Below are 15,081 nucleotides of genomic sequence, written 5' to 3'. Positions count from 1 at the left end.
AGTACTGGAAGCTGGGTTTCTGACTCCTGGTCTGGCATTTGTTAAACTGTACTGGCTATCCCACTTGGAAAGGAACATAAGAGACACAACTGGAATCATGCATATACTCCATCGCCCAGGGAAAAAGGATTCACTCTTCATGACATGATAATATTGACCTAATTTTCTGCTTGAATATACCCAGATTCCAATCCTATTTATAGATGGTATACTTGAGGAATGGTCATGATTAGAAGAGTCCACAGTCCTTGAGATTTTCTTTGATGATGATATCTGTAACTGCATCAAATACAAATTTGACATTCTGTGTGTCTGTAGCACAGGTCATATGACTGTAGATTTCTTTGATGTCTTTTCGCATGTTGAGGTCAAGGAACTGACTCTTGATATAATTTCCTGCATCTTCAAAAGAGTTGTTCCCTGGTTTTCCAGAAAGTAGTGAAGAAGTGGGATAAATTAACCCTTCTTAGTTGCTCACTTACTTTTTAGGTGACCAGCTTGATCCTTGAAGCCTTGTGTTAGCTGCAGTTGGGGGCCTGTTTCTAAAGGGACGGTTCTCTCTATTGCACTCCAGTGTTTCTCACTTGAGCAAAGAAACTGAGGAGAGAGGTCTCCCTGTGTCTCTACACTCAGTTTCTTGTAAGTATCATTTCAACAGTCAGTGGCTCTCCTGCATCTAATGGCTGCTCTATCCCCAAGACATCTGAATTTAAACCTGTAACTGAATGCCCAAGTTTCTCAGATTAGACATCAAATACCACTTGGACATCACAAAGCTCCTGAGAGGAACTGAGCATTAAAGGGAAAACGGATCATCCACTCAGCAAAGCAAAGAAGTTAACACTTAGTATGCCTTAAAGACAAGTTCTTTTATGTCTCCTTTGCATAGGAAATGAGGCAGTTGCCAGTCATCACTAAGAAAGCATTACTGTTGTCTCCAGCCCATTACACTTACCATCATACTCTGGAAAACAAATGCTGAGGTGGACTTTCTTGATTTTTTCCTCAAAGAGGTCCTTCTTGTTGAGAAAGAGGACAATGGAAGTAGCCGCAAAGAACTTGTGGTTACATAGGCTGTTGAACAGGTGCAGTGACTCATGCATACGATTCTATTAAGAGGAAACACCATCAGAAAGATCAGATTGGGCTTACGGTGTATCTGCCTACCCTCTTGTTCACCTTGTAGAGACTAGTGCTCCAAATGTAAAAGAAAGGATAGGGAACAGCTCTCTCTTTGAATGTGGTAGAGTCAAAGAGATCTGGTTTCCCTCGAATCTTCTTTTTATCATAGCTGTGTGACTTGGGGGAAATTCCTGAGCTTCTCTGAGTCTCAGTTTCCCTATCTCCTAAGGTTATGAATGTTAAAGAAGTTCACGTATGTATAGTATGCATGATAGTGACTGGCATATCAAAGTTATAAGTGTCATGAAGGTCTTGGCAGCCAGGGCACAGCTAAGGACTTTGATATCTATGGGTGCTGCTGATACAGCATTGAAATGGAGCCTGAGTTACATGTGCCCATTTGTGTCTTCAGATGATTCTGATAGGCTTGTGTTATGAGTCCCAGATCTCAGTTTGGGCAGGAATGTAATAGGAATTCTTTGGCTCAGGTGCCAAGTGGTGAAGGCTAGAGAATTTCTTGATGCCACACCATAAGCACCTGATTTCCTTCTCTGATTGCCACTTTGAGCAAGTGAGAAGCACTAAGTATCTGTAGAGTCCAGATGTCCATCACCCCAGAACAACTTGTTTTTAGGGAGCAGGTCTTTAGGGTCTTAAAGTACACAATTAACTGATTTGGGCTCAGTCTTTTCATCTAATAAAGAAGAAAACAAATATAATCTGTAGCCTTTTCTCTTAGCTATAAACCCTTTGCTAAACTGCATACCCTTTAAGACCTCATAGACCTCAGGGTTAAAGATGGAAGAGATATTAGAAAATGAATGCCCCAGTAAGACATTTGGGCTAGAAGGTACTCAGTGTGCTGTAATGTGTGTGAACTTCAAGTACTAAGGAGAAGGGAGATGAATTGCAAGGGAAAAGGAGGACAGAAGCTTTGTCTTCATTTATGGAGCAGCTACTTATGTGAAATTAGTGTTTTCTATGCTTTTGACACCCTCCTATCTCAAAATAAGAACTTAACTGGCTGGGCTGATTCTTGTCCTGCAGAGTTTCTGTCATAAAACTACAGGCTCAAGAGAATCATCCTCAGGTAGTCCTCCAGTTGCCAGTTTAAGTGGCATGTGAGTAACCTGGTTTGCCAGTCACTCCTTAGTTCTGTTGACACTTAATATAGATTTAGTCCTCCAAGTAATGTTAGTGGTTCAGCCCCTCCATCATGCTGCATAAACATACACATCATATACTGTTTGTTTCTGCTCTATCATTTTGATCTCCTTTACTTCCATAGATAGTCTGGGAGAGTATTAGATATAACTCCTTTGCTTTGCTGAGTTGATGATCTCTTTTCCCTTTAACACTCAGTTCCTCTTAGGAGCTTTGTCATGTCTGAGTGATTCTTGGATGGTAATCTGAGACCAAGATAATGCTCAGTAAATCTGGGGCTCCAAAGTACTAACCTAGAACCGACAGAAGAAGAGGCTTTTTTTCTAGAATTATTTGCTTGAGACATTGGTTGATATACTAGAGGACTGAAATTATCCAGGTATTAGCTGGAGTCACCCAAGTTGGGGCAGTGGAGTGACACAAAGCTTAGCAGGAAGGTCATGAGGGGACTATCTGTCAAAGCTGCTGGTGTGAAGGCCACTCACCACTTCGTCATCTTCCACCAGCACCATATCATAGGCACTGAGAGCTGCACAGAAAATAATGCAAGTGACCCCCTCGAAGCAGTGGATCCACTTCTTTCTCTCTGATCTCTGCCCTCCCACATCAAACATCCTAAGGGAAGAAATAGCCGTTCTCATAGGTACACCTAGCTTATGACCCACCACCCCCTTGGTTTTTACCCCAGAGAGTTGGGCACTTTGGGGCCAGTTAGCAGTAAGATGGAAAGGGGGAGACATAGGATAGTGATTCAGATTGGGCTTTCATGAAGGCCAAGAAGCATGCCCATGCTTTTTTGGTATTTGATGCCCCTTGGGAGCTGTGTACTCACCTGAAGTTCAAGTCTTTGACAGAAAACTTGGTCTCAATGATGCCTGTGGTTTTGACTCTGGATCGTAGCACATCTTGCTCATTAGGTAGGTAGTCAGGGGCTGTAATACGGTCTAATTGGTTCAGGTAGCTGTGATTGGCATTAATGACATTAAATTTTCCATAGCCAAGGCCAAGATAGATAAAAGGTCTTAGCCAAAGTCAGACAGCTAGCTTGGTGATAGAACCAGGACTAGAATTCATATTGTTAAATCTAGGATTCTTTCCTGCAAACTCTTATGTGCCCTTACAGAAGGAATTGTGGGATGGGCTGAGAGACAAGCCCATTTGAGGCAGGGGTTCCATCCCATTTAAGTCAAGTCAAACAATTTTGCTTTGCAGTTCGCCTGACTACAGGTTTTCTAGATCCTTGAGTGAGATTTGGTGGTTTAAATGGGTGCAAAAAGTTCCATCAAGAAGCAAGAACAGATTAAAAGAGACCTTAGGGACACAGGAAACAATCAGTGTAATGCACCGATCTTGTTTAAAGGTGAATCAAGTTGGGGGAAAAACACTTGAGATAATGGGCATTTGAATGAACACCAACATGGATATCTGATGATATTAAGGGGTTATTAAATATTTAGGTGTGATGATTATGTTGTGATTTCTTTTTTTAAAGAGTCCTTATTTTTTAGAGATACATAATGAAATTTTAGGATGAAATCATCTGATATCTGAGATTTATTTCAAAATAATGCAATGGGGGAAGGAGGTACAATGAAATAAGAATGGCCATGAGTGGAAAACAGTTGAAGCAAGGTGATCACTGTATTTATTATTCTACTTTTGTATATGTTGTTATAAAAATTTTGTTTTAAAAAAAGGCAAGAGGAAGGTAGATGTAAAGTGAAATGACTAAGAGGGAAGGAAAATTAACATAAGTGCCCACTGGATGCCCTGCAGTTTCTTATTTAAATTCTCATTAGCCTCATATACCTTCCAAGTTTCATATTCCATTTTACAGGTGAAAGAAAAAGTCAGAAGAGTTAACCTGTCCAAGATCAAGAGGCATCGTGGTGTATTGTAAAAATATTCAACTTTGTGGTCGAATACACCTGGATTCAAATCGAGCCTCTGCTGTTTATGTGACTTTGGGCAAATCGATTGAATTCTCTGAATCTGTTTTTCATCTTTAAATGGAACTAATTAGAAAGCACTGTCTACCTTTAAGCCTTATAGTGCAGTTAAACGAGATGGTGTACCTAATGTACCTAGCAGGGCCTGGGCCTGAGTGAGGGAGTGAGTCTCCAGTGGTAGTAAATGATAACCTTTCTACAAGATCAGGTGACAGAATGGGTGTTAAACCCAGATCTATTTGACTCTGAAGCTCATGCATGCTGTTTGGGGATTGATACTCTGTGTGTACTTTGTCTTTTTGGAACCAGCTTTGCAAAGTTGGTTTTCTCTAATCCCTCACCAACTTGCCTTGTTTTGCCCTGGCAGTTTCTGTGTCCCATCCCTGGACATAAGATGCTATGGGTGAAGGAGACTTTAATTTCTGATTAGTGTCTAAGTAGTGCCTGAGTTCAGCTAGAAAATTCAGCCCTGAAGGGGCCATCGTGAATCACATGCCTCCTGGGAGAGTGTGTGGCAAAACCGCAGGAATGTCTTAATAGTGTTCATGATTCTGAAAGCAGTGGCTGCATTTTTGACTTAAGAGGACAGGCTGAAGACTGCTCAACAGAGGACCTCTGTTTTGAATTCGGGTTTTCAGCTTTATAGGTGCAGTGAGCCAGTGTAAAGCAATACAGAGTGGTGTGAACCGTGGGCAAATATCCCTATTTTGAGACAATAAATTCAAAGCATAGTAAAACACTGCTCAAGGCTAACAAAACACATGTACAGGTTGAATTCAGTCCTTGGGTCTCCAGCTTTCAGTGTCTGAAATTTTAGGCTGGGTGTGACTTCTAGAAAGTTGCTTTTCCTACCCCTACCCGAATCAGTCTTACTATGATGCTGAGTCATTGAGCTGGTATTCTGCAGCTCTGTCGAAGCAGGCTTGCACCCCACCATCCTTCCACAGCTTCCTGATGACCTCCACCAGCTCAGGAGGCATGGTGCCCTCCTCAATGGAGTCAGCCAGGCTGTTGAGCTGTCGGTCATCATCCTGTAAGGCAAAAACCTTGCTGAGAACTACATAGGAGCAATGGCTTTCCAGGAGGCTTCTGGGAATACTGTTGGAAGGGAAGCATTTGTATTGCTACCAAAGCCTAAGGTGGAGACAGTGTCCAGTAAAGATTCTAAGAAAGCATGCTGATTAATTTTTTAGTGTGCTGAGATGTAAAGGGTAGCTATATATCCAGGCCTGGGATGCCTAGCGGATGGCAGAGGTCACAGGGGCTTCCTCTGCTATCTCTACCTTCTACCCTCAGTCCAAAAGAATGCTGCAGGGAGATTGAAACTTTAAAGACCAGATTGACCATGAGATAGACAAGATGGTAGACAGAACCCATCACTTTCATTCTTTCAATGATTCAGACCTAGGAAAAAGGCCAAACTTTAAGGATTAATTTATAAAAGTTCTATGGTCAGGACAAGGAGCCCAAGGGGAACAATTTAAATAGTAAAATAAGACAAAAAGGCAGAGGAAGCTGAGCACACATTTCTGTAAACATTAATTATTAAGATAGGGACTGCATACTGTTAGGGGGTGGGCACAGGGAGGGCTGTACAACAGAGAAGACAAGTAGTGATTCTATAGCATCTTACTACACTGATGGACAGTGACTGTAATGGGGTATGTTGGGGGGACTTGGTGATGGGGGGAGTCTAGTAAACATAATGTTGCTCATGTAATTGTAGATTAATGATACCAAAAAAAAAAAAAGATAGGGACTGCATTCTTCTCCAGGCCTGAAGTAAAGATTTGAAGCTCAGCAGGTGGGATTTTAGTTACATAAGACAATTTTTCTGACCCATATCTCCTCATAGTCTGTTGGTTGCTGGTCTGTTTGTTCTCACTGGCCTTTCCTTCTACCCTTAACCACATACCATTAACCACGTACCGCACAGCTTGATTCAGCATAGTCAATGCCCAGTGTGGACATGGCCCTGATGATAGCCAGAATGGACTGCAGCACATTCCCATAGATGATGGACTTGTACTCCAGGCATTCTTCTGGTGAGTAGCCATCCTGGTGAATGATTCTGCAAGGAGAAGACATACCCAGCCTTTAGTTGGACCTGAATAACCAAACCTAAAGGGATCGGGAATCTGGAAGGCTTCAGAGGGGTAATAAGAACCTGATCTCTCTAATCCTATTGTTGTCCCTAAGTGGAGAATAAGGGGCATGCAGATGAGGGGCACTGGGAACCAGGTCGTTTCTATTCTTTACATGTGGGATCTTTAAGGCGAAAGAGTCCATCCTCCAGGCCTGCACCAACTACTGACTTCTTCACAAAACGTCAGTCCTTTGGCTTTGTTCGTACTCACTTCATCTGTTTGACGATAGTGCTCTTTCCCGACTCTCCGGCACCTGCAGGGAGAAATGCTTGTGTTTCAGGTTTCTGCCTGTTGGCCCCAGCCCTCCACTAGGTGGCTTGTGAGAAGTATATAGTTCACTGCTTGCTTGCGAGTTTTGTTAGGGGAGAGCTCATAAGAGATGATTGCTGCCCTCAATTTCTCTCAACCCTGAGCTCAGGGCATTCAATCTGGATTTAGAGCAGAGTTGCTCACCTTCTGCACTACTGACATTTTTAGGTGGATGCTTATTTTTGGTAGGGGGGCCTGTCCTGTGCATTCTGGGGTGTTCAGCATTCCTGGCCTCCACCCCTACAGGCCAATAGTATTCCACTCTTCAATTGTGACAACCAAAAATGTCTCCAGACAGTTCTAAATGTCCCCTTGGGTGGGGGGTAGAGGCAAAAACTCATTTGAGCACCAGTGACAGATTCAAGGGAATTCCTTTAATGTTTCTCTTCTCTACCCATTTTTACTCAGAAGGATCTTGGGGCAGATTGAAGAACTGGATCACTTCACTGAAATACTTTTTTTATCACCTTTATTGACTAAGATGTTGGCATATCCTCATTCATATTCTGCTCTCCCTCCAACAAAAACTCACATACCCTTCAATCCACTCCCCCCATCTCTATCACCCTAATACCTTAACCCCCTCCCACCTAACCTGTGCTTGTTCCCTCTAAGCTTTTTATTCTGAATGAAGAAGAAAGCTGCATAGGCTTAAAAGATCTCTCAGCCTTGCCATCGCTGTCTCCCATTTTGCAGCCTCTGGGGCTCCTTGGAGTCTGGGTCCAGCTTGCAGAGAGGCACATTCCTTTAGTGTGTTCTCAGGGCCATGCCACAGATCAGCTGGAGAAAGGAGGTGCCTTAACCTGGGGATCCAGTTCCCAGGCTCCTGGCTTGGAAACCCAGTCCAGCTAGCTAGTCTTCTATATGGACCCCCACTTGCTCCAACTAGCCTACCTTTGTAGTACCACTGTGGTCTTCTAAGCCAGGTGCTCCAAACTCTTATTCTATTTACAGCCATGATCAATTTCTCTGACTGATCCACTGAAGTGCTTTTCTCTTTTTAGCACAGACCTGTGATCTGCTTAGCAACTCATCAAATTGATGAACCTCCCATCTGGCAGGGGCTTTAGAGGCAGCTACTAAAGAGAAGCCAGGAAGGACTGCTATAGACAAAGAGTCCATTTCTCCTCCACAGGGCTCCCTACTTCTAATATTTTTACTGAAAGCAAAGAGAAGGAACCAGTATAGTTGGCAGGAACCAGTGAGCCTATCCTTGGGACTACATGACGCTGATTCTATGAGAGGACTTCTGAGTCCACTGCCCGCTTCTGAGTTCTTGATTCAGAGTTCTCTGACTGCTGATTGGGTAAGTGTCTGCAAGCCCAGGGTTCATGGTATTTACGAAGCTGTGAGGTGTTAGGTTTGGTTAGATTTGGAGATGGGTGGGTTCATCTTGGCCCTTGCACCATTCCCGGTTCAAGGAATTGCAGAACAGTTCAAGTTGCTTTGGCATTCTGCATTTTTTTGGGGCATGTGGGCTCAGCCCTAGAGTTCTGGATCTAGCTTGAGACTGGGTGGGGAGAGGAAAAATAACCTGCCATCCCTCCTCCTCACGGGGTGAGCTGAACCCACCTGCCATCCAGGATTAGCAGGATGGATCAGTTCCTTCTCCTTCTCTGGCTCATATTCTCATAACTCACCCAGCAATAGCAGCTTGACGGTCTTGGCTTCCTTATCAGCATCTTCCTGCAACTTTTTTTCTAGTTCCTTGGACCTCTTGGCCAGTTCTTTGTCCTCAGCACTGACTCCACTCCCCATTTTTCTTCAGTCGCCTCTGGCTGCTTCCTCCTGTCCACAAGCTTCTTCTCTAGGGTTTCCTATCTGTGAGATGGAAGATAAATAAGGAAGAAGTAAGACTGCACCAAGTGTCAGTTTCTTAGTCCTCCCAGAAAGCTAGTCTGTAGGGGGCTGGATGAGGGAGCAGGCTCTAGGTTCTTGTGTCCTGCCTTTCTTGGCTGAGACTCCCTACCCCAGCTAGAGTCCTACTTAATCTAGGGATTGTAGTCTTTATGTCTGGCAATGTGATAGGTCAAGCCAATTAAGAGCTCAGTATGACAAAGGGCAAAGACTCAAGTGTTTCTGTAATTAAGGAAATGATTTGTTGGACTCTGACACGAGGGCAGGATGTGGGTACTGGAGCTCTCTGGAATAAGACCATGGCTGCCTCATCCTTTCTGAGGGGCTGATCCCCCAGAAGTCTCTTCCTTCCTTGGATTCACGTGCATCTTAGAGCTAGAGACCAGAGGCACAAATGTAGGACCTTCCTCATGTTGAGACTGCAGATGATTGGGTCTTGGTTTCAAGGCATCAAAGCACACTCCTCCATTGTATCAGGCCAGTTCTGGCAAGGAATTTTTTTTTGGGTGGTGCCCTTCTGTGGAAAGATTAGAAATGTTCCCTCCAGCTTCTGCCGTGGCTGTTGCACCAGGAAGCTATAGCACTGTCCCGTTATGTTGGCTTATCTCTTTGTATATACTTCTGTGATTAGCACTCATCATTTCATATTGTACTTTGTTTTACAAATGGGTCTCCCACAGATTGAATTCCTCCCCCTGGAGATCAGGGACAAATCTGATTCTTCTTTGAATCCTTCAGACCTTGTGACTTATTATTGGATCCTCAGTAAAGGTTTGGTGAATGAGTGAAAAAAACATGTGGTAGAGAGAATGGGTTGCTTCCCCTTGACCCACGAAAGCTACCTGAGGTCCAACTTCACTTGGTGAGTGAACCTCACTTGTATTTAGTGGCGTTTGTGCTGCTCACATAATAAACTGCTTCCTTGGGAAACTGGACTCTAGCCTCCAGCTTTTCTCAAAGGTTGGGGCAACCTAGCCTCTGGCCCTCATCCCAGCTGCCCCTTCCTGGGGAGAAATGAGAATGCAGTCTAGCAGTTGCCTCACAGACATCCCCAAGATTCTCTACATTGTGCCAATGATTGCAGTTTACTTGGATGAGTCGCTGGTAGAGCCTCTTCAGAAGATACTTTTAAGAAAAATGCTACCCGAAATGTGGTGCATAGGCCCAGCACAGATCTCCTAGGAGCTTCTTAGACTTCATCTTGGGCCTTAACCGAGACCTTCTGATTCAGAAGCTGTGTTGCAACAGGATCACAGGTGACTCTAAGGACATTAAAAGTTCAAAAGCACTGCCCCAGTGGGTACTAGGGAACCAGGACTTTTCTTCAGGCCTGCTTAATCATAAGAATCACCTGGGATGCTTATTTCTGTATTTCATCAAATCTTAGCTGCCACTGATTGGAAGATTACACTGATTTCAAAGATGTTAAAATACATGTTTTTAAAAGGGTGTGTTTTTGAATCAATAAGTTCCAGTAGTAGTGCTAATTCCAAAGGAACTCTTTTAAACTAACATAGGTGATTATCATCATCTGGCAAGTTTGAAAAACTCTGATGATTGAGAACAGTGGTTTCTCAACTTTTGGTGTACACTGAATCTACCTAGAGAGCTTTTTAAGAAAATACTGATTTGATTGTTCTGGAATAGTCTCAGCATGAAGATTTTTAAGTTTCCCCAGGTGATTCAATGTGCAGCCAAGGTAGAGAACCACTGAGCTGGAAGGATTTAACTTGCTCTTTCCTTTCGTAGTGGGATTGTGCAGCAGTGGCCAGTCAGACTGAGTGGGAAGTAGACCTAGGTCTCCCACCTGCCATTGTGTCATCCTCCCCCTCCCCACTGCCTTTCAGCTGCATATCTGGGTACCTGACTGAGAAGCCATGGTCCTGGACCCCCACTCCCAGGGCTGCCAAGGTGCTTCCCATGGGGATCATGTTTTCCCAGTCAGATATTGGTAAGTGCTTATTGACTTAAGGGAAAACAGGAGAGTGTCTTTGAAATTGTGACTGTCTTGGAATCTTGGCTGTAAGGTTTCAGTAATTATACCTCACCAGCCCTGCCCTCACCTACCCACAATACCGGTAACTTACACCTAGCCAGAGCTGCACCAAAGCCTGCACTGTTCACACTGAGGGACTGCCAGCAACTGCGCTAGACAATTGATGGGGCTCATATCAGTTAATTCTAACACTAACGTCAAGGTGAGTGCTCTTGTCCCCAATTTACAGACCAGATAACTGAGACTTGAGGGTTAATAACTTGTTCAAGGTCATATTACTTAGTAAACACACAAGCCAGGTGATCTTTCCACTCCCCTCCCACAGTGGCCAGTGAAAGAACATCCGGGCAGAAAAGATGAGCAAATGCATGGGCTCAATGCCGGCAGCAGTTGTGGTGGTGAAGGAACACTGGCTTGTTTCACACATGGGGAGATGTTTCAGCTTGTTCCTTTTCCAGCTACCACCTCTGCAAACCTCTGTGCTCCTCTGCTAATTTCCTAGCTTGTGGGCTTCCCATTCCCACTGCTAAGCTGAGTAAGGGAACTTCTGGTCCTCCCCTGGCCTCTGACTGCACAGATTCACTACTGTGCACAGAGATGTCCTGGTACCAGTGACCTCCTGCCTCCGACTCTCAGCTCCTGGGCCTTTCCTATGGCTGTTCTACATTATTAGTGCATTTGGGTTCAGGTCCTGGTGGAGTAGGTAAAGCATGTAGGTGCTATGCCCATTTTAGAGGTGAGGGAACTGAAGCACAGAAAGGGGATCTTCATATTAATCAACAGGTTAGTTTATTACTAACAGCTAAAGCTCAGGAATCCTAGTTTACAGCCTTGTAACCCAATCATTTTCCCATGAATTTAGTTCTGCTTCCTGAGTTAAGGGGAGATCTCAGGATCTGTCTTAGATGCAGTGATAGGGCTTGTGGTAAAGCCTTGTTCCAGCTGGAGTTGGAGGGTCATGAAGACTGAGGAACTGTTTTCAGGACTGTCCGGTCTAAAGGAGGAGGTGGGGTAAACTTAGAATTTAATTAAAGGAACACTGGGCTAGTATTGGAGACTTCAGAGCTGTTTAAAACTTAGCCTCCACCCCTGAAAGGAAAGGCAATTACACATCTAACTGTCAGACTGATAAACTCTATAGTAGAAGAAAGGAAGAAATGATTGTAAAATGAACAGATTTTCAACAGAGAAGCAGAATAACAGAAATGAGGGAATAGGCATTTTGGGGAGAGGAAAGAGCATGAGAAAAGGCATGGAGGCAAGAGGTACAAAGTGCTCAGAGAAGACTGGGAAGTTTGATGTGACTGGCCTGGAGTCACCTCAGAAAGAGTGCAAGGTGCCCAGAGGGAGGCCTGGGAGAGGAGGACAGGAAAGGGAAATGGGGCTAGCCAATGAAGGGCCTTGAATTACAAAGGGTTTGGCTACAACCTCTTGAAGACTTACAAATACAGATGGATACAGCTGCTTGGTGCTCTGAACAATGCTGTGTGGCTGGGATGGGGGTGGGAAGAGCTGGCTGCTTGGACCAGCTGAGAGATAAGAGTTGAACAGCTTGGTTTTAGATGGATCTAGGCACAGGGATTGGTTTGGGAAATTGTTCTGGCCAAGGATCTTTTTGAGGCTGCACATGGTTTTGCCCAGGTCAAGTATCTGCAGAGAGTGGTTTGGCCTAGGTAGAAGGCTGACATCACAAGTAAGCTGCAGGCCAGAAGCGAAAAGAAGCAGTTCTCAGAGAATGAAACAGTGTGTCCTCTGTAGGGAGCTGGGGTTCCAGGAGGGTCTTTTGAGGAACCATCTGGCAAATAGGCTATGAGGGGAAGAAGCTGTGTTTAGATAGAGCTAGGAAAGGTCCTAGAGGCTTAAAGACAACATTAAAGCCCCAAGATGAAAAAAGCTGGAGTCATAGGGAATGACTCACTCCGTTTCCCAAACACTGTTCTACACAGACAATGAAATCCCACTGAGACTGCTGGTGGTGTGTGGGTGGGGAGATTGGAGGTGAGCTGTAGTCAGGGCAGACTTCTTAGCGGCATTACCAAGTAGCCTGGAAGCAGGAGGGGGTTACTGGTTGAAGGGCGTGTTGCGGATGGGTCTAGGGAGGAGCAGGAAGGAACTAGTGAACCAGTTTGCCTGAGTAGGGTGGAGGGCAGGGATTGCCACCTATGGGCTGGTTTCTCACGATACGGGTAAACAGGTAGGTAGTCTGGATTAATGGGGATTCCTGAAGAGACCTGGCCCAGTGCAAGACACCACCCCTTAAAACTATGTTGAAGTTTGCATTTTATCAGAATATTGATGACATTTTACATTGTTATCTGGTGCTTGATTTATAATTTTGAGATTTAAAAAGATTTTTCATTGTTAAAGCTCAATTAATTTTAAGCTCAAAATTCTTAAGGGACCCAAGACCAATTTAGTCTGGGGTTAAGACCCAGGAGAATTTTTTGGGGGTAGGGGAGGCCATTACAAATTAATTCTTAGACTTTTGTTGCTTTCCATTCCCTTGATTATAAAAGTAATGGATGTGCATTGTAGACAACTTTTGAAATGTAGGTTAAGTATAAAGTAAATATAACCCACAATTCTACCACTCACAGGTAATCATTTGTAAATTTTTTGATATATCTATTTTCTATACATATATTTCACATAATTAGGGCCATACTATATGTACAGATTTTTGCATCCATTTTTTCTCCCTAACTTTACACTGTAAACATTCTTTAAGTACAATTTTTAATGACCATTATTTCATTGTATGCAGATGACATAATTTAAACATTCTTATGCTGGATGTTTATGTTTCCAACTTTTCTATGTGATACACATTTGTAGTGGTGAACAACTTTGTGTACATTTTTCTGGAAGTTCTTTTTAGAAGAGTTTCCTAGAAGTGGGATTACTGGATGAAATAATAACATTTTAAAAACTCTTGATTATATATTATTAAATGGCTTTTAGAAATACTATATCAATGTTTATGCCTTCCAGTAGTATATGTGTAATAACTGCATCCTTGTGTGCATTAGGATTTTTTCCCTTTATTCTTTGCAATTTGATGGGTAAATGTGGCATCTCTTTGTTCTCTTAGTTTTACTGATTCTTTGTGAGTTGAACTTTTTTACCCAACCCATGTTTATGGAGGCCATAGTTTTTTTAGTTTGTCCAGGGTGAGGAGCAGTAGGCAGGGATGAATGGAGGCGACACTAGATGCAGGTAAAGAACAGAGAGTTCAGGGTCCAGAATCCAGCTTGGGAAGAGATGGGGGGGGGGGCAACATCTGAGAAGGAATTTGGCTGTGGGGGTGGTGAAGACTGGGAGGAGCTGGACAAACAGCATTAGTATAACTGGGTGTGGGGGACAAAGGGCTCCCACAAGGTAGAGAAATAGGAAAAACTCTAATTGCTGCTAATACACTTAATTATGTTTAGTGAAGTCTTAGGGACTTCCCCCACGTTCCCTTTAGGTAGGTTTCTCTGCCAGGAGGCAATGGGGCTGCCGGTTGGGTAGGGGTGTCTGCAGTCCCCAGACAACCAAACTCCACATCTTTATAGATTACAAGATGAATCGATTTGTGAGTGTGTCAATAGGGAACCAAGGCCAAGGACATGGCAACGATAATGCAAGAACATTAACTGAGCAGTAACTACGAGCCAGGCATTGTTATAAGCACTTAATTTGTATTAGCTCATTTATCCTAACCACCACTATATAAAGCAGGGTCTGTTACACTCATTTTATAGAGGAAATGGAAGCACAGAGAACTTCGTAGCTTTCCCAGTGTCAGTCAGGAAGTAGGTGGAGGATTCTGGAATTGACCCCAGGCATTCAGGCTATAGAGTTTTAAGTTCTTATCCAACAAATACAGAAACAAATGTGGGAAGGGGACCAAGAACTGTATGGCACACCTGCCTACGTTTGCCTGTCAGAAGAAAACAGACGACGTGGTGTGATAATGGCGACATAGGACTTCTGCTAAAATTGAATCCTGCACAGTAATAATAGTTATGTTTATTGGGCACTGACTTTGTGCCAGGCACCAAAAAAGGTGTTAACGTTTAATCCTCACAGTAACTCCTTGGAGAGATGCACTGTGATTACCCCCATCCCATTTTACTTACAAGGAAGCTGACGCACAGAAGTTGCCCAAGACCCGGCCGGACCAACAGCGGACCGGCCGCTGCCCACTTGGCGCCGGGCCAAGGAACATGGCGGGGGCGGGGCCAGCTGGTGGGGCGGGGCCGCGGTCCTGGCTGGGCCAGGGGCGCGGGAGACGCGTGGCGCTGTCTTGGGGTCGCACCTGTTGAGTGACTCCTCCACAGTCCAGCTGCAGGAGTCCGGCCCGGAATACCCGGAGAGCGTGGAGAGAAGCCCGGCCGAGTTCCGGGTCCCGCTCTCTGGGGACCACGTGGCCTGCCGGCTTCTCGAGCTCGGGGCTGAGGGACGGGACTCCGGGGTCTCCGAGGCCTGGGAGCGGCCGAGGTCGCCGGGGGCCCGCCTCCCGCCAGACAGCAATTTTGAAAGACTACCTTACACT

The 15,081-nt window shown here is 44.4% G+C and overlaps 1 protein-coding gene across 1 annotated transcript; it reads right to left on the bottom strand.

Annotated features, from left to right (window-relative positions):
- Nucleotides 1-229: 229 nt before the first annotated feature.
- On the bottom strand, nt 230-14,794 carry GNAT2 (G protein subunit alpha transducin 2). Its single transcript, XM_036916697.2, has 9 exons — nt 14,666-14,794; nt 8,332-8,512; nt 6,593-6,635; nt 6,165-6,306; nt 5,109-5,266; nt 3,119-3,247; nt 2,772-2,901; nt 956-1,109; nt 230-420 (listed from the first exon to the last, which is right to left on the bottom strand). Exons 2-9 carry the CDS (start codon nt 8,447-8,449, stop codon nt 230-232), a joined length of 1,065 nt encoding a protein of 354 aa, XP_036772592.2. The 5' UTR covers nt 8,450-8,512; nt 14,666-14,794.
- Between the last annotated feature and the right edge of the window lie 287 nt (nt 14,795-15,081).

This window comes from Manis pentadactyla, chromosome 4, assembly GCF_030020395.1.
Source record: "Manis pentadactyla isolate mManPen7 chromosome 4, mManPen7.hap1, whole genome shotgun sequence".
NCBI lineage: Eukaryota > Metazoa > Chordata > Mammalia > Pholidota > Manidae > Manis > Manis pentadactyla.
The sequence above is the reverse complement of the archived record's forward strand: the minus strand, read 5'-3'. Positions and strand labels throughout refer to the sequence as shown.